Source organism: Coloeus monedula, assembly GCF_965178545.1.
Source record: "Coloeus monedula genome assembly, chromosome: 4".
NCBI lineage: Eukaryota > Metazoa > Chordata > Aves > Passeriformes > Corvidae > Coloeus > Coloeus monedula.
In genome coordinates, this window is record NC_138784.1 from 46785892 (window position 1) to 46804407 (window position 18516).

At 38.0% G+C, this 18516-nt stretch overlaps 2 protein-coding genes across 9 annotated transcripts in view; one reads left to right on the forward strand and one right to left on the reverse strand.

Annotated features, from left to right (window-relative positions):
* The window catches only part of TMEM117 (transmembrane protein 117), a 203175-nt gene that overhangs the window by 165956 nt on the left and 18703 nt on the right, over positions 1-18516 (reverse strand). For 5 of the 8 annotated variants that reach the window (XR_014226323.1, XM_082279636.1, XM_082279637.1 and 2 more), the window contains exon 3: positions 8474-8606. Coding sequence is in view for 6 of the 8 variants with exons in the window: in XM_082279636.1 (XP_082135762.1) it covers positions 8474-8606 (133 nt within the window). In the remaining 2 variants the exon portion in view is untranslated. Of the gene's footprint in view, positions 1-617; positions 656-8473; positions 8607-18343; positions 18445-18516 lie in introns of those variants that run through there. The other 3 variants (XM_082279633.1, XM_082279634.1, XM_082279635.1) reach the window with 3 other exon arrangements.
* Positions 10360-16154, forward strand: LOC309571837 (P2Y purinoceptor 1-like; the record flags this gene model as incomplete). The annotated part of the gene is made up of 2 exons (XM_082279689.1): positions 10360-10429; positions 15133-16154. The coding sequence occupies 2 exons, from the start codon at positions 10360-10362 to the stop codon at positions 16152-16154; spliced, it is 1092 nt and encodes a 363-aa protein (XP_082135815.1).

The following is an 18516-nucleotide window of genomic DNA, read 5'->3' on the forward strand; positions in this document are numbered from 1 at the left end:
ATTTAGACATTTCTATAAAAATGTCTGTGCAGTGATTTTTCAAAATTACAATAAAATGTGTTGTACAAATGCATGTACTTTTGGGAGGGACTGCAATCTTAAATGCTTTAAATAAACTCAAGTCATATTTTCTCAGAAAGCAGACCTGGTTTTCGATTTTCTTCCATTATCCCTTGCACTACTAAATGATGAATAAAACAGATACTTTAAATTTCCCTCTCTAGCAAGAGCAGGTTAACCACTGGTATTAGGGCCATAATCTGGCAAGAATTACTTCAAATGCTCCATTTAGTTCACACAAGCAGTCACCTTCAAACACGAGGTGGCTGATGTACCCAGGACCATCAGAAGGGCACTACAAGGCACCATTATCCTGTGTTACCCCATCGCAGCTGAAAGCTCGACGTGGGCCAAATGTGTCTGAATCCCATCAGCTGATGCTGCTGCTGCCAGGGGAGACCAAACGCCTACAAAATTTCTTCCTGCACTTTCCAATTCTTTCTCTTCCCTGCCACAGCTTTCATGTTCAGCAGCCTCCATCACAACTGCAGCCTCCCCTCCAGCAGCCTAACAGGGCTGGGAAACAGGCTGCCTCCCCATCTGCTGGTACCACCTACCTCACTGCTGGCAGGCATGCTGGGGACAGGTGGGCTCTCTTCTCCCCAGTTCTGTTCTGATGATAAAAAAGAGAATACAGCAGCAGTACTTAGAGCAAGCAAATGTCTCACTAGAGTGGCAGCTGGGCTGCAGATTTTTCTGTTCCAGGTACTTCGTATCTTCAGGGTTTTCAGCCAAAACGAAAAAGGATGAAAAGTGTCAAGAAGCCTTTTCTTCTTAAAAAACTGATTTTATGGAGGTTTTCATTATTAAATTTCTATTTTTAAAACAGTATTTATCTCAATGTCCTCCTATAAGCTAAAAGCAAACAAGACAGTAATGGACCAGCTTCTCAGCTAATGGAAATTGGCAGTAGTTCCTCTCAGACAACAAACCTCAATTTCAGGTTTCCCTGGCAAACGAAAAACCTCTTAGAAGTGCAGATTACATCTTTACAGATTTTTTAGTTCAAGGTGAGATGACCTATAGGTGATATCCTATATAAGAAGACACTATGCTTTACCCAGACCATTCTGAAGGGACTATATCCTATCAGGCCTCAGGAGGTGTCTTTGGACTCCAGCCTTCTACATAGAGATATTACCCACAGGCTCGTGGCCTCACTTCATGAGCTGCAAATGCAGGGCAACCCACTAACTTGCTCCTCAGATTTTTCTTCTCTTTGGAATTTAATAATCTGGGTTAGGGAAAAGTATTTTTCAGTCTTCAGGAGACTCAACTCGTGTGTGTCATGGGCGAGAAAACCAGAAACAAATGTAGCAGCAATGCTGTAGCTCCTGATATGGCAAGAGAGCTGATGGAGCAGATCATTTTCATACAATCCTACTGGAGAATGCCACAGCAACAATGTCATAGTGTTGTTAATGGAAAGCACTCTCAATGTCTACATGTCAATTCAATACAGAGGGGTATGAAATAAGAAAAGCAATGTTGTAGCCATTACCTGTGCCTTAAGAAAAAGATATGTCAGTGATTGCCAACACAAAAAGCAGAGAAAATCTGCCTTGTTATTCTGTGATGTGAACAGAAATATTTTTTAAATGGCCAACCTAAAAATAACATCAGAAAATTAACTAGTTTCTTCCTGAATCTTACATATAAAATTTTGTATTAATACAAACATGAATTGACCTTTTGAATATTTTAAATTTTGGGGGTTTTTTCACTTTAAACAAGCATGATATTTAAAAAAATAACAGAATAAAAAGCAAATACAAAATACGTAATAGCACCATCAATTAACTTTTGCATAAGGTTTACCAACATCGTGCTGTGATGAATTTACCTAGTCATTAATCCCTACCACTGGAAAGGATATTTATTTGAAAGGAGGAAAGGGGAATCAGTCTATTAAGCCCTAAGACATTCCCACAGTCACATTAGTCTCACCATGGCAACACCACAGGACAGCCAGGACACAGTCACAGGGTTACTTGTCCTCTGTCTTGGGCTTGAGCAAGACCCCTCTGGTGCTGGACATGCCTTTGTCTCTCCCATACTTCTCCCATTGCAGCTTCCAGCAACCTTTGTACTTGCTGTTCATAGCTAACAGGTCTGGCTGTGCTCAGTTCTTCCCTCTGGCATCTCTTATCAGTGACAACCTTCTTGAAACCAGAGTCATCAATTTTGGCAATAGGAAGAAAGCTCGTGCCGGGGGGGGCGGGGGGGGGAGGGGGGTACGGTGGGGGGTGCAGTTTACAGCAGTGCTACAACTCTAATTCTTACCTAAACACTTACAAGTACCTGAGACTAATTCAGTCAGCCCACACGACAAGTACCTGACTCCTGAGCTCTGACTTCTGCCTATATCTTGACAAAGAACTCCTTCCAGAACTGATATGTGCCACTTGAATCTCTGTGGTTTGCCTTTGTAAGCTGTCTAAAAGAGTTTACAGGAAAATAATTTGGCTTCGATATTTTTTTTTCTCACTGTTTTGTGTTCTCCACAAATTCCTATTAATTTCAGTCATTCTATCAAAGTGATCACCACTGCACTCACCCTGATTGACCTGTATTACAGATACTTTGGGATAACAGAGGGCCATTTGTGCCACAGGGGTTTTGGCAGCCTTTGATCCCAACAACCAGAAGGTACTCCTGGGATAGCTTTACAGATGAGAGAGCTCTTTGGTATCCTGTCTACATCCATCCTCCCTGGGATAAGTGATGATTCTATGCCAACTGTTTTGTGATGTGCAAGACCTCCTTCGCCCTTTTTCTGCACAGTGTGGTTTGGGGAATGAGTTTCTTGGTTTTTAAAAGGTTTGGGTTTTCAAAGTCATCATCTTGTAATTACACCTAAATTAAGAATTTTCTATTCTCTGCCATTTCCTGTCTTAGAAGAAGGAAAAGCTTGAGGAAGTCTACTTCACAGAAGGCAGAAGCAATATGGCAGATTTAGCACATGGAGAGGTACTTTTTGACCAGGTAGGAGCAGGTTTAGCTATAAAGGGTGAAACACCATGAACTAGCTTGGAATTTCCAATTACTTTGATTTTCAAGTACTAATCCTGGCTCAAGACACTTTCCAGTCACAGTGACTTGGAAAATACGGTTTCTATTGCTGCTGTGATCTTACTAGACATCTGTGACTTAGGATCCCAGCTGGGAGGACAACCTGCTAAGGTTAACTTGAAAATCTCTTAGAGACTGCATTCCTAGGGCAGTATTTTACATCCGTAGTTTTTATAACTGTAATCAACTTTCTGCCTCTATATACTTTTACATAATATAAGCCTGTCACAACTTATGCTGTTTAGAAGCTATAAATATTCTAAGGGAGTTCCTGTTTTCCACATACAATTTGAGAAAGACTGGTGATGGCCTCAAAGGATTAGTGTCTGAGAACAGCATAGGGGGTTTACAGATTTGGAACATTTCCTTCCAGCAGTTCACAAAAGCTTGAAGTTTCTGAAGCTCACAGTATAACACTATAATCATTGCCAAATATTAAGCATGACTACGGTATAAATACACAGCTACACCAAATATACACAAAGGATACATCAACATAAAGCTCACAAAACATATGGCTAGGTAGACACAGCTATGAAAGTATCTTGGAGGCCTAATATAGATCCACTGTGGGCCTCACACTTCTGTAGAATAGTAACCGTGGTTAGGAAAACAAAGTCTTTGTTGTCCCTAAACCTTGCTCTAAAATTATGCTAATGATGACTAATCCTTGACTCTAATGAGCAATCAAACAAACTAAAGCACAGAATCCTGAACAACACATAGCTTAAAGCTTTGAGTAAATACACATTTCCAGGGACACAATAATCTGTGTCTTGGGGAAAAAGGAAAAGGAGCAGTAACTAATTTGGATAAGGGTAAAGTACTTAATAGAAAGCTGTTATTGTGGCCTTTAAATACATAAATAGCTGTTTCCTTGTTTCAGTTAGTTAAACAGAATGCTAACCCACTTTACATGCATTTGTCAGCTGCAGAGTGTAATTGGGTCCCAATTCACTAAATCACTCACACCTTAACTAAAATCAATTACAGTAGTATTTTTATACCTAAGGAATTTCTGCAAGTAATGTAAACTGTATTGAAATTTCACACTTTTTCTGTGAAAGAAATGAGCAGTAAGAGAAGATAAAACTACACCAAAAAAGAGGTACTCTATCCTAGCACTTAATAAGAACAACCAAAGAATAACAAAAGAATAACCTTTTGACAGCACTGGTAATAAATTCACACCAAACCCTCTCCTGACACATGCAACACTCAAAGAAGACAATCCCAACAATTTGTATTATTGCTACAGTAATATGACAATTTGCAGCTAAAGAGAAAATGGGTTTGTGTCTGTTATTTCAATGACACTTTACAGTGTTGAATAATGATGCACCTGAACATCCTTCGGACAATTGAAAATCTCTTCCTCTGAAACAGGACAGATGACATTTGTGAGACAAGCAATCACAACTTTGATTTTTGGACGTCATATGAAAAATTCATCGCTGTGTTGTAATGTTAAATGTCAAAACATTATTTACTGATGCAGGCTCCCAAAGGAGATAATGGATTTTCTTTTCTTTTCTTTTTTTTTCTACTTAAAGCAATACAGTTGGGAAAACTTCAACACATGTAGGTACAGACTTAGAATACCTCAGTATGTTAACTGTACGAAAGTAACATATAAATGACAAAAAAAAATGGGACAGTCCCTGGACAGTTCCAGACCCAGAATTCCTTTAAAGAAAGAGACAATAAATAAAGGGCTCTTAATTTCCTTGCGGCACAGAAAAACATAGAAAAAAAAAGTTTAATAGTGAGGATCCCCGTATACTTCCAAGGGATTTAGCTTCTTAAACCGTGCCCTTTGCTGCCACCACGTGGCCTTGCCGCAAGACACTTTCTGATACAGAAAAATAAAAGTTTCCTCCTTTAATTTATGTTTCAAATAGAGCCTTTAATAAATAAGCCATGTTGCTTATCTCTTACACACCTCAAAACCACTGCTTAATTTCAAGAATCTAAATGATCTAAGATAACAAATAAACACCCAAGTCCCTCACTTTCTAAAAAAGTTTTCAAAGGTATTTTGATAACAGTCACCAGATATTCACCAGATATTCAGATATTCAGTGACCTAATGTACGGTGGATCAGTGCCCTACACTGTGAAGTACCTAAAAGGAAATGTCACTGAAAAAAAACCAGTGACTTTAAATTTAAGAAGATACATTCCAATCTGTCACAAAATTTTTATTTCAAATAGTCACACTTCCACCCAGCAGACAGCTGTATAATACATATTCAAATACCAGCAACTTCTTCATAGAATTATAGAGTCATTAATGTTGGAAAAGACCTCCAAGATCATCAAATTCAACTGTTAACTTAGAACAAGTATATTTACCACTAAGCCATATCCCTAAGAGCCACATGTCTTTTGAACACTTCCAGGGATAGTGATTCCACCACTTCTCTGGGCAGTCTGTTCCGGAGCTCGACAACCCTTCCCGTGCAGTACTTTTTCCTAATATCCAGTACACCCCACCCTGGCACAATTTGAAGCCATTCCCTCTCATCCTGTCAGTAGATGCCTGGGAGAAGAGATGGACCCCCACCTTGCCACAGCCTCCTTTCAGGTCATTGTAGATGGTGACAGGGTCTCCCCTAAGTTTCCTCTTTTCCAGGCTAAACAACCCCAGCATCCTCAGCTGCTCCTCATATGACTCACTCTCTAGACCCTTCACCATCTCTCTTGCCCTCCTCTGGACCTACTCCAGCACCTCAATGTCCTTCTTGTAGTGAGGGACTCAAAACTGAACACAATATTCAGCTTGTGCTCTTGCCTGCAAACTACAGTCCCTACTGCTACACTTTTTTAAGAGATATATTCACACTTTTTTGGTTTGCTGCACTAAGACACATGTGAAGTGTCTTTAAAAATAACTTTTTTAAAAACCCCTAATTTTGGCAACTGTAAAATATACCTTTTTTGATATGGTTATATGACAGAGCTTTAAATCCCAGGTTCCTCAAGCCCTCAAAAGGATATTGCTTTTGCTGTAATCATCCATGCTGGCATAATGCACCATGTATGACTTTCTCACTAGCATGCCAGAAAGGGATTTTCATTGGTGAGACGAAACATCTTACATAAAGAAACTTGTCAGAGTCCTTTTCCTGCCAGCACCCAGGGAAAGGTAAACCAGAGACATTGCAAGAAGAAAACAAACAAAAAAAAAACAACAAAAAAAAAACAAAAAAAAAAAACAAAACAAAAAAAATGAGTGCTTTTCATTTAGTCTTGTAGACAGGAAAGCTTTCACAGCCCTTACATTGAAAGATGTGTAATCTGGGATAATCTGGGATGCCTGTGTTTCCTAGGAACCCAGAGGCACAAAGGTCAGTTTCTCTCCATAAACGCCATGCAAGCAAACTCTGACCTTTCATCCTGGAAACCAGTCTCTCTGGTGACAGTCATTTCAGTAAGGCACTATGGCAAAAGATATAGATAGGGCTGTTCTTCTGCACAGAAGTACAAACCATGAAGCAAATAGCTTTCATAAGGGTTACATTTACCCAAGAAAAAATAATGCACACCTTGAAAAACTTTATTAAGGCAACATGGAGCAGCTGGCTTTGATGATGTTTGTTGTAGAAACCCTCTTTTCAAAAGTTTAACACACTGTTCTACCCCAACTTTGAAGGGAGAGATCCAAGGGCTCTGTTTTACTGATGATTTAAGTTCTGTTGTTTGAGACTGAAATTGTTTGTCCCATATCTTTTCTTGCTGGAATGGAGAGCCAACGTGTCTGTAATGAGCGCTCAGCCCACTTGGAAAAAAGCTGCGGGTCAGCTTCCCAAAAGAATCACAACAAATCCAGACCTGGGACATAAGCTCCAGGAAAGGAGCAGCTTTACCCCACAGAAAGCAAGAGGGCACATTGTCTGACACCAGCTATTTTAGCAGTAGGCTGTGCCTATTTCCACGGATGTGGATGCTGATGGCCACACAATCTCCTCAGTGTAGCTAATGGAAGCTTGTAACAGATACAGGAAGCAGGAATGTGAACAAGGACAAGTGAAATCTGATTTCCAGACATGAGTCAGGCTTTCAAAATTCTTAATGCTTTGTCTAACAGCTAGCTGGTTTTAGTTTATGGAACATGAGAAATGCCAAATATAAATCTTAACATAATAACAATAATAGTATGACTATCTAAATAGAGAAGCCAGAAACCTGCAATGCTCCCACCTTCCTCATCCTAATTATCCCACCTGTTATTGAGCACCCATCCATATTTACCCCGTCATTACTGTGATCGTTCCATGAAACAGTCGATGAGTCTGCAGCTTTACCTGCCTGGCTCGAATCAATACATTCTGTCTTCATGTCACAATCTCACGATTATCCCAGCTGGTCTGTGCTTATTTTCTTTCAGTGACAGTCAGTCTGCCTCCTACTCACCTTTTGCTTTATGTCACATTGTTTACAGGACTTTAAACACTGCACATTCTTGCTGACATGCTTAAGATCTGTAACACACCACACGTCAGCCCATTAAATAACTCATCACCAGACTGTTGGTATGGCTCTGATATTCTGCTAGGAACAAGGAATTTAATTATTTGAGTTGTTCTTCAACTTATACATACTTTGGATTTCTTATTCCTTGCTAGGAAGTCTTCAGATGCTGTCTTGTCTTTAATAAACAACATCACTGTGGTTTTTTGTCCAATGAACTCATTTTCTGTGTATTAGATGACTTATAATGTAGGTTTTCTCAGGAAAATCAACACATGAAAGTGGTGTTAATTTTGAGATAATAGGAGAAAGCAGGTCTTAAGATAGAAAATTAATATAAAGAGCTCCATTTAAAATAAATCCATATAAATAGATAGCTGTTCATCCCTCAGCTAAACAGAATTTTGCTCTGCCAGAGCACCTTATAGGAAAAAAAATTAAGAATATTCTAAAAAACTGGATCAGCAAATATTATTGTACATAACCAAAAGAGAACTATCCTATTCATTTAATATTCATGAGCTTCCTCAAATTTAGATGTTTCAATTTCTTTTAACCCTGAACTTCCTCCACAGGCACAATAATAATGCTTAATCTTGTAAACCACTCAGCCCTAACTTCAAATCAAATTTGTTTAGCTATAATTTTAAATTTAAATAAAATATATGATGTTCATTAGTACCATGATTTAACAGTTGCTAACATTAGTCTAGGACTCCATTTTTTATAACTAATACTTTTATCCTCTTGGCTAATTAACCAATTAAATTACTATTCTACCTAAATTCAGAAGGTAGAGGAATAAAAAAGTTTACAGTAAAGTATATTCTAGAGCAAAAGAGACAAAACAATAAACTGTGGAACTTACCTCATATTCCCTGCCATAATGAGGAACAGGTTATAAATGTGAGAAAATATGAAGAGGAAGAGGATGGTACTGAAGAACATCGTCATCCAAGACCCATGGTCCTCTCGAAACATTTTCAGACGGAGCAACTGACCTGTGGTACAAAAATTATGAGAAGGCGTATTTTAGTCAGTCAGTAAATACATGTTTACATCATAATAAAACCAAAATAAAGTACTAAACTCTATTTCTTCCTATATCTAATTATTCCACTGTGTGTGAGGACAGATTTAGCATCATGCAGACAAACTACCCTTCTGTAGTTCAGAATGAATAGATATTACTCCTACAAAATTACAAATTACTTGCAATCCAAAGGAGGAAAAAAAGAATATAACAATAACTTATTAATAGTGGTATACTGCTATCAGTAAGATGATGAGAAAAACCACAGGCCACAACAATGCATTTCAAATGCTAAAAAAGGTTACTGATTAATGTATAATTTTCCTTTTTCATGTCTAAGACAGCTTTTCTTGTCTAAGACAGTGTGAAGTATTTGAGGTATGTCCACTGACAAATATTATTTGCTCCCCTAATTTAATTTGGAACTCGAATTATGAGTCTGTATAGGATCTTGTACTGTATGTTTCTCTTAGACCTAATCACTTTGGTCATATGATGTGTTATTATACTTAATTCTGCAGAGACTACCTTTTTTCAAAGAATAGTAGTGTGTCTTGTCTCTTGAAAAGAAGCTCTGCTTACTCTCACCACCGGTGTTAGGTGAAACATTTATGGTGTTTTTGCCACGAACATATTTTTCAGGGCTAGCTTTTCTTCTCTGTCATCTCTTACCTTTAGAGAATTGTTTAGAGTATTGAAAACCCCACCAGCACAAGAGATGGGAATTTGTTTCTGCAAGGCTGGGAGTGCCACGGCAGAAGCCAAGCGGGGGTAAGGAAGACAACAGATAATTCAAGCAGCAAGGTGAAGAACAGCATCTAACAAGGACACAGTGCAGTCTGGTGCTAGAAGATGTCAAAACAGGGAAAATAGAAGTAATATGAGGAGCTGGACAGGGAGTATCAAGAGAAGTGATAAAGCAGACTGAGATGTGAAATGGACTGGGATGGAGGCAATTTCTCTGAGCTGCTTGTAGAACTGTTCACATTTAGCATTGATTAGAGCTGGCCACAGGGGGAAGCTATAAAGTGGGAGAAATTCATAAAAAATTTGAAGTGGTCATTCAAGCAATCAGACAGGAAGATCCCAGGACTGGTGTGTGCTGCTGAAGATGGAGATGCAGGTTTGGGGGAGGAAGACTTGAGGACATGGAGCAGACATGGGCTATGGGCTGAAGAGGTAGGAGGTGAGCTCAGGATTAAGCAGCTGGAGGTTGAGAGTTCTTTGACAAAGCTGAGACTTTGGAATGATGTGGGAACCATGAGACAAGAGAAGTGACAGGCAGGTATAGGGGGGCTGAATGAAGCTCTATGATGGGACAAGAGCAACATAGGTCCACAGACCAGTCCAGTAGTAGGGCAGCAACAAGGATTCTGGGAGTGAGGAAAGGTGAAGAAAGGGAAAGTGTAAACACACATGTATATGCCCCAAGCCCCTGGACTCTTCTACTCTCACTGCTGGAAACAATGACAGCCTCAGGCCTAGCTAGACTGAGGATGTCCAATAAGTCTGTCCTTCCCTAAAGAGCAAGTGGAGGCCACTATGGCAGTAGCATATTATCCTGACTTACTGAGAGGAGGAGCTAAATGATAAGAGGTATTTCCCTTGCAGTTTGATACCTGCTCTCTGAACAGCTGCCATTGCATATGGAATATTACTGAGACCTTGGATTATAAACAGTACTCGCAAAATAGAGTTGTGATTTCAGGAAGTCCAGATTAATGGAGAGAAAAAACACAGCCTGGAATCTAGACTTCTGTAAAACAGATAACTCCAACCTTTCTAAAACAGGTAAGAGAAAGATTTAATAAATATTCATTGCACCTGTACTTGCCAAGGCAATGTTTTTTCCTATTTATTTATTACCCAATGACTAATACCTACTAATATGTATAAATATCATATTTTTAAAAGAACTTCTTCATAAATACTGTCTTCAGTAAGCAAATTTTTCCACTTCAACTTTCCTTCTACTCTAGCTTATGTTTGCCATATAGGACTTCATTAACTCTCAAGCAGGGCTGATCAACATAATTTTTTAATGAAATAAATAGCACTTTAATCACAATACTGATATATAAAAAAGAAAGGAATTGGATATTGGCACAATCTTCTTACCTAACTGCATACAAATATTGCAGATATTACTTACTGTTCCCACCATACCAGTATGTATAACATGTTAAATGCAGTTGAACTAAAATTTGTTAAATGATCCACCTAATGCTCACATTGTTTTATATATCCTTTCATATCAGTTCAGTTGAAATAAAAATGGGTTGCAGCAGATGACTACCTAACACGTAAGTTGTTAAAGTAAAAATTGCAAATACTGCTTATTATTTTTATAACAAAACCTAGGACTCAGTATAATGCTTTTTTTATAAAACAAGCTAAAAGGTTACACTTGGAAAGCACACATAACAGAAGTATTATGGGGTGTGAATGGTCAGAAATTTGGAAAACCTATCTGGTAACTGGAATAGACTTGTACTAGATTAAAATACAATTGCAAACAGCCAAACAAAATTCTCAGAGAAATTCCAGAAAAATAGAACATTTCATGTAAAATTAGGTCTTTTATTATAAAGAATAGCAAACAAAAAGTAGCAAGGGGCAAAGAGAGTAGATAAGGAATAATATTACACAAAATAAACTTTTAATTCATCTTAACTTTCTTTTTTTGTTTTTTTTTACTTCAGGAAAATTATGCTTATTATGACCTTGTTAAAAATGTGAAATAAACGCCTGCAGGTATGACAGAGAAGAACACGGTTATTAGGATATATTTACACATACACAATTATATACTTAAAAAACCCCAAATAAATGTGCTAAGCCTAATGGACCTTTACAAATACAAGTTAAATGCCATATGAATGACAACCAGTGATAAACTGTGAATTAACTAGGTACAAAAATCAAGATTCTCCTATCATAATGTTTCCTAGCTCCAGCAGAAATTTCCTCAAAGTGTAATTTTTTACTGGAAACAGGTCTTTTTATCTGCTCCAACACAGAGAGAAAGCACATCAACAGTACTATGGGACACAGGGTAGTAGAGATTTCAGGGTTTAGGGTCCTGCAACAAACCAGGCAGAACCCAACCAGTATTTTTCTTCCAGTCCAAGAGAAGAGACAACTCAATAGGCAGATACAAAAAACAGAGTCAAACAGGTAACTTTTTTTAAAAACGAAAGCTTTTCTAGTATCTTTAGATCCACAGCCCAAAAGATGGTTGCAGTCATTAAACTGCAGAAGCAGAAACAGGAGAAACATTAAATTCTTACCCATGCATTTAGCATGCTTTCTTGTCTTATACTGGGAGTGATGAGTATGAGTTAAATATGAGTTCAACCCTTTCCTGGGCATATTTGTAATATTCTAATACCCAGGTCTTCACTGAATCAGATGTGTTCCCTTAATTCTGGGTGCCCTATCGAGGGATTGCTCTTTCTGCCCACTTAGTGTTCAAAGTCATCTCCATTAGTGGCTGAAACCATTCAAGTGAAAAATTAACCTCAATAAATGGGAAGTATTTTTAACCTTGAAAACCGGTTCTACTTTTGTCAAAGCTTGGCAAGTCTGATTTTAGTCATGCACAATAAAATGCCATGGTGCTGTTGCTCATTCTGCCCCACTACGATATGCATATGTGTGTTGGCAGGCTTTGCTTAAGAATACATGGACTTAGCAGTGAATACTTTAATGCTCAGAAAAAGAAAGTTTTCTTAAAATACAGATGCAAAATTTTGGATTTGAACTGTGAAGACAACCTAGTCATATCCTGCAGCTCGAGTTATTCTGTTGGTGCTAAGACAGTAGACAGAAAACTTGCTATTGTCTGAGATAAAAAAAAATGTCACTTCTGAAAATTATTACAGCACATATTCTCTGAACATTAGGGTAGCTCCAATGGCCTCAGCATAGAGAAGGGCACGCTGCCTGTCTTCCTGCATGCAGTCAGACTGCATCCTTGATTGTATAAGGCTTTAAATTTTTCTGATGGAAGACCAGGAGATCCTGGAATAGCACCAAGCTGGGGGTCAAACCCCTTGTGTTGTCCCCTTGCTTATTAAGTTACCTCGGGAAAGGTTCTTTTTATTTCTGCACCTGTTCCCCTGTGTCCACCCTGTAAGTCGCTCACTTCAATTGCAAAGCACACTGCTTCAAGAACCTAGTCTTATTTATGGTCTCTAAGCTCTACTACAATACAAAGAATTAACAGGAGACAGCAAAAATATTTTAGAAAATTCAAATAGGAATCCCAGGGTAGACATGTGGGAAATGCCTACACAAACAGACATAATTTCTAATGACTCTCTGAGCTCCAAATGGACCTTACACAGCTGGGCAGCTCCATCCCCTCCAGCTATGTAACTAACTTCACACACCTCAGCCCCGAGTGCAGCCCAGTAAACTGAAGGTGATGAAGGAGATAGTGGATTTCGTTTAATTCAAGTCTGTGTCTGCCCTAACAGAGTTATAAGGCTACACATCCAGACTTTATCTGGCCAACTCAGAGCAAAGCAGAGCAGGTGGCACAGCTGTTTGCCTCCCTCCATTTAGACCTACCTATAGCCCTTGTCCAGAAACTTAATGAGATCAGGAACCTGGCATTACAATTCCCTCATGCAGCTATGGCCATACTGTTTGTAGCTAGTCTGATTTATTTATACTGTCAGCACAACTTGGAATCAAGTGTCTGGTGCCTTCGTTTGTTAAGTACTGAAAAGGAAGGCAGAGAGGTAGGAAATACCATTCAAGTCCAAGAACACACAAACTCTAGCCAAGAGGATTTTAGGAAAATATGGATTTCCTATACATATTCAAATTACTTTTAATTGAACATATCATGAGAAAATGTTACTTAATGTTTCACATTTTTAAGAATTCACAGGGATATCTTATAAAGTTCAGCAGAAGAAAAACATTACACGGTTTGTGTAATCTTTTATATTCACAAAGGCTAAGGAGAAGGGAAAGTATAGTTACCCTAGGTTAAAGTCCAGTACTTCAACATTTTAAAAAATACATTTATAGAACAAACACTCCCCACCTGTGAAATACAGTCAGTAGAACAGATGGTTTTCTATCTACATTCATTTCCTGGAAAGTCATTTGACTGCCTTTGTTGCTGAGCTTCTAGAGAAACCACTTTCATTCCTAATTTTGTTGAGTACAGTCTAAACCAGCTTTTTGTCAGGGAACTGAGTGGACTATAAATTTGCTAAGCACAATAACGCAGTCTTTATTTAGCAGGTCTTCACTGCAGCTCCTCTTTGTTATATTTTGACCTGTGTATGTGAACGTACCTTTGGAAAAGTCTTATTGTATTAAGCTTGACATGAAAGTAAAACATTAAGTTAGAAAAAAACCCCACTATTACCAACTTAATGGTTGAAGATGCTTCAAAATTTTCAATGAATCAGTAACATTCTGTAAAGGTCCTTTCTTCCATTCAAGTGTGGCCTGTACTAATGAAAATTTTATTCTGTCATCCTAGTAAGCACTGTAGTGGACTCCAATCTATAAATGGCTATTTGGATGATTTTCATACAAAGCTTCTCCTTGGACAGACCTCACTGTTTGGTATCTACTACATTATTTGGAAACTTTCTAGAAACATAACAAACTGCAGTGGGTGACAGTGCATTCTGACAGAATAGACCAGCCTTTGGTTTTATCAGGAGTAAAAAAATCATTGGAATTAAGCATAAGGCTTTACAAGCATTAAAAACTTGCTTTGAAAAATACATTGCAGATCTGTATTCCACACATTCCATAATGGGAATTGATACAAAGTAGGCCACAAAGAGTTAGACAAAAAGAATATTCTCTAACCCTACCATAAGCAAAATCTTTTAATCCTGGGACGAATATTTACAGAAGAAAATCAAATAAAAAGATCCAAAAAAAGCACTTTGTCTAGCACTATAGATGGAAAAGTTTCTATGGCCTTCACTAAAAGCGAATTTCATCCTCATTTTTTTTGATGCTGTTTTCTTGATCTCAGTCACAGCTCACTGCACAGCTGCCCACATTAAACTTGCCCCTAGGCCCCATATGGATACTCAAGGCAATCAAAGCAATGATGGAATGAGCATGGGAAATTACTGTCCTTCTGTCACCTCCTCTGCTTTTTCCAAAGAGAGATACAGACACATTAGTGGCCAAGGGACACTGTTTGCACTTCACAGTGCATGTTTTTTTTTCTCTCATCCATCGTACACTACAGTAAATAGCAGAGAGGAAAGTATATAAAGCATTTCATGTAGGTTCATGAAGATCGGCTTGTGTATAGTAAGCTGTGTTACCTACTTAGACTTTACATTTTTCTCAGATAGAGGAGAGAGGTTGTACATTATACTATGTTCTGAATTCTTTTGCCAGTTCAAATGCACTGACTTTAACTTATAATTTTTGAATTTTAAATTCAATGCATCCAACTCAATTTTTATTCTAAAGGCTGTTGTTCTCTCTTTTCCCTTCAGGCATACTCCATGGACAGATGATGAATGGTACATGCATTATTTTCAGTTGCAACAGAAATCCTAAGCCAGAGTGGTACTGTTATTTGCTGATTCTGGTTTGCCTTTTCACTTTATTAACAGGATTTCTAGGCAATATACTCGCACTACGACATTATGTTTACTGCATGAAGACATGGACTACCAATACCATATTCCTCTTTAATTTGGCACTGTGTGACTTTACTTGGACTCTCATGGCACCTTTTTCAGTATATTACAACATCCAGAAGTTAGCTGTCTATTTCAGCCAAGTGTTTTATCAGATCATAGGACTATTTTTTAGTATTAATATCTATGGAAGTGTGTATTTCCTGACACTCATCAGCTTTGACAGATACATAGGTGCTGTTCATCCCATCACTTCATTAACATGGTGGGACAAAGAAAAGGCCGTGTTTTGTACCATCGGGGTATGGATCTTCATAGTGATTGCATCGATGCCTGAGATTTACTACACAGTTGCAGCTAGAAGACAGCATGACATCATTCATTACCTGGATAGCACTGAAGAACCATTCCAATTTGCAGTGCCGTTCATGGTCTCCAAAATTGTATTGAGATTTCTCCTTCCAGCCTCAGTCATCTTTACATGCTATGTGTTGACTCTCAAAGCCTTACTACAGCTCAGTAAACGTCAGCAAAGAAGGAACAGACTTGTTAGGCCTCTGTTACTGATTTCAGCTACTATGATTGTATTTGCTGTTTCTTTCACACCTTACCATGTTATGATGATGGTGATACTAATTTACAGAATTACTTGTCAACCACCCTGTGAGAATATAAGCACACTAAGTGCCATTTACAAAGTCACAGAGATCATCTGCAGCATCAATAGTTGCCTTGACCCAATCATTTTTACAATAGCAAATAAGACATTCTGTCAAAGAATTAAAAGTATGAAATGTCATCCCAAATGCCAGTACTGCTGTTGTCTGACAGGAAGGGTAAGGGACATCCCTCTGAACCTGAGAACAACAACTTAAACACCAGTCTAAAAAGACTTGTATCTCCAACTGCTCATTTGCCTTTTTGTCATCAGACCTATTTAGTATTCGGCCTCTTGTATTCTACAGATATCTCTTGAATAAGCAAGAATACACAGAAATGCAGAGTAAAACTTAACATTAAAAGAAACACTAGCAGCTCCTAGCTGTACTGAATTGGCATTTTAAATATTGTTGTCATACCCTAATTTATTGTGAAATAATACTTCTATCTGTATGTACATACAACATGGAACAAAAAATGATGAAAAGATCTGAGTAGCTCCTTTAATTCTGGGTGAGAAAAATACAGTGAGATTAAGAGCAGGCAGTGTTGAGGAGCCTTCTTATAGTTTCTGCTAATTATTTCTTCATCTGTTTGTAAGTGCTGCTGCAGTTGTGACTGTGCAATTAATAACTGTCATAATGCTTACAGCTGGGCTGCTTGAGCATTTGCAGAGAGGCTTTCTACAAGTACTTCATTTTAATGCTGCTTGCACTAGAGTTCCACTGGCAGTGGAACCTCATTAACCCAGGAAAGTGCAGCACATTTCCAAAAACAAACAAACAAAAAATAAATAGTAAGATAAAAGTCCCTGAGGATAGTCAGAGCCACAGTGAATCTGCTCATGAAATAAACAAGCATGGATTAGAGAGCTTTGCTAAGCCTTCTCCCAGGCAGCAGGGGTTCCCCCAGATCCGGGCAACTACAGCTGCTTGTAAATAGTGTTCTGCTTCAGGGAAGCCCGTGTTCTGCCATGAACTCTGAACTCAACAGAGAGAAGTGTGCACTGGAAAAGCTCTGAAATAAAAAGGTGGTTTAGCTCCAGAAGGGTAAGAGATGCCACTACACAGAAGTGCTTCTGTTGCTTTGGTTTGGAAAAAATCACAGTTTCAGGACAGTCCAAGATAATTAGACTATAATGAATTTTAATCATTCAACCAGCACAACAGTCATCAGAACATCCACCTTCAAGAGTCATTAAATATGTGTTCTTTCATCACATTGTATGGGCAAAAAAATCGTGTTCCAATAATCAGCCACCTGCTGACTTGTTTTCTTGCCAAGTTCCACACATTACCTTGTTAATGATGAAAGCCCATGTACCAGTGAGCACATTAACTTTACTTTCAGAAGTTACTGATGATGAAGTAGATTTTATTATACTTCGTACAGTGTCTTGATTCTTTAATTTCCACAGTTTTCATATAATTTTCTCCTTGCATGTATTATTCTAAATTATTCTATTCTACACGGGTTATTGAATCTCTCTTGTTCTATGTTTCAATTGCATTGACTAAATATATATGTATAAAATTTAGAACTACTTTTTTTTTAGAACTACTTTTTTTTTAATTGTCTGTAACTGTGACAAGAAAAGAAACTGGTCCTGATAATCTGAAACACTTCACAAGTGTTGGGATGTACTAGTACACTCACAGAATCCCACAGAAAAATTGCATGCCTATGTGTACTCACCTCATTCTAAGTACTGCTTCTTTCCTTTGATGTTTCTTAATACTTCCGTTTTTCTTACTTTAAAAGAAAAATATTCTTTTTTTTTTAAATTTAATTGTCTATTGGAAACATGAGGAAATTATTAACATTGCATTGGCTTCTCTGCGTAAAAAGAGAGCTTTTTAACTCATGAATGGGCACGCATGGGCAATTAACTACACGTATACATGTACACCTCAGACTGATACAGAAACAAAGGCAATGCATTTGCTAACAAAGGTGATCTCAGCAGGAAGGGGACAGAAAAGGAGAGATTAGCGTGAAGCTCTGAGCTAAATGAGTTTATTGCTCCCACCAGATTGCACCCAGGCTTGTAAACTGTAAGGTATTACCAAAATCAAACACCTGCCACTTTCACTTTTCAATCTACCTTTAAAGGCACAAATAATCTGGGAAGCAGGAATTCTCAGTTTTTACTCAGTTTCTAATGTGCGAGCTTTTTCAGGAGAGACAACAGTAGCTTAGACCAGAAACTTGTCTAATTTTCTTGAGATTTTTAATACAAAAAGAGTTGATTTTCAGTTCAAACAGCTAATTTTATTCTCACTGGGTAATCTCTACTATATAGAAGTTAATGTTACTACTACATAATAAGCAAGTGTCATTAGAAAGATAAGCTGTTAAAGAAGAAAGAAACACTCAAGTCCGAAGAAATTGTAAAAAGCATTACCAAACTCACTTCTTGAATTTGGAAAAAAATTGGATTTCTTTCCTCTTGCAAGTGCTGCCTTACAAAACGTATGAATGAAGACTGCTCAAAAGTACCCAGAGCTGGAAAGAATAAAATTTAAAAATTTGATTAAAATTTGGATTGAAAGCCTCCAGTGAGCTGATGACATACAA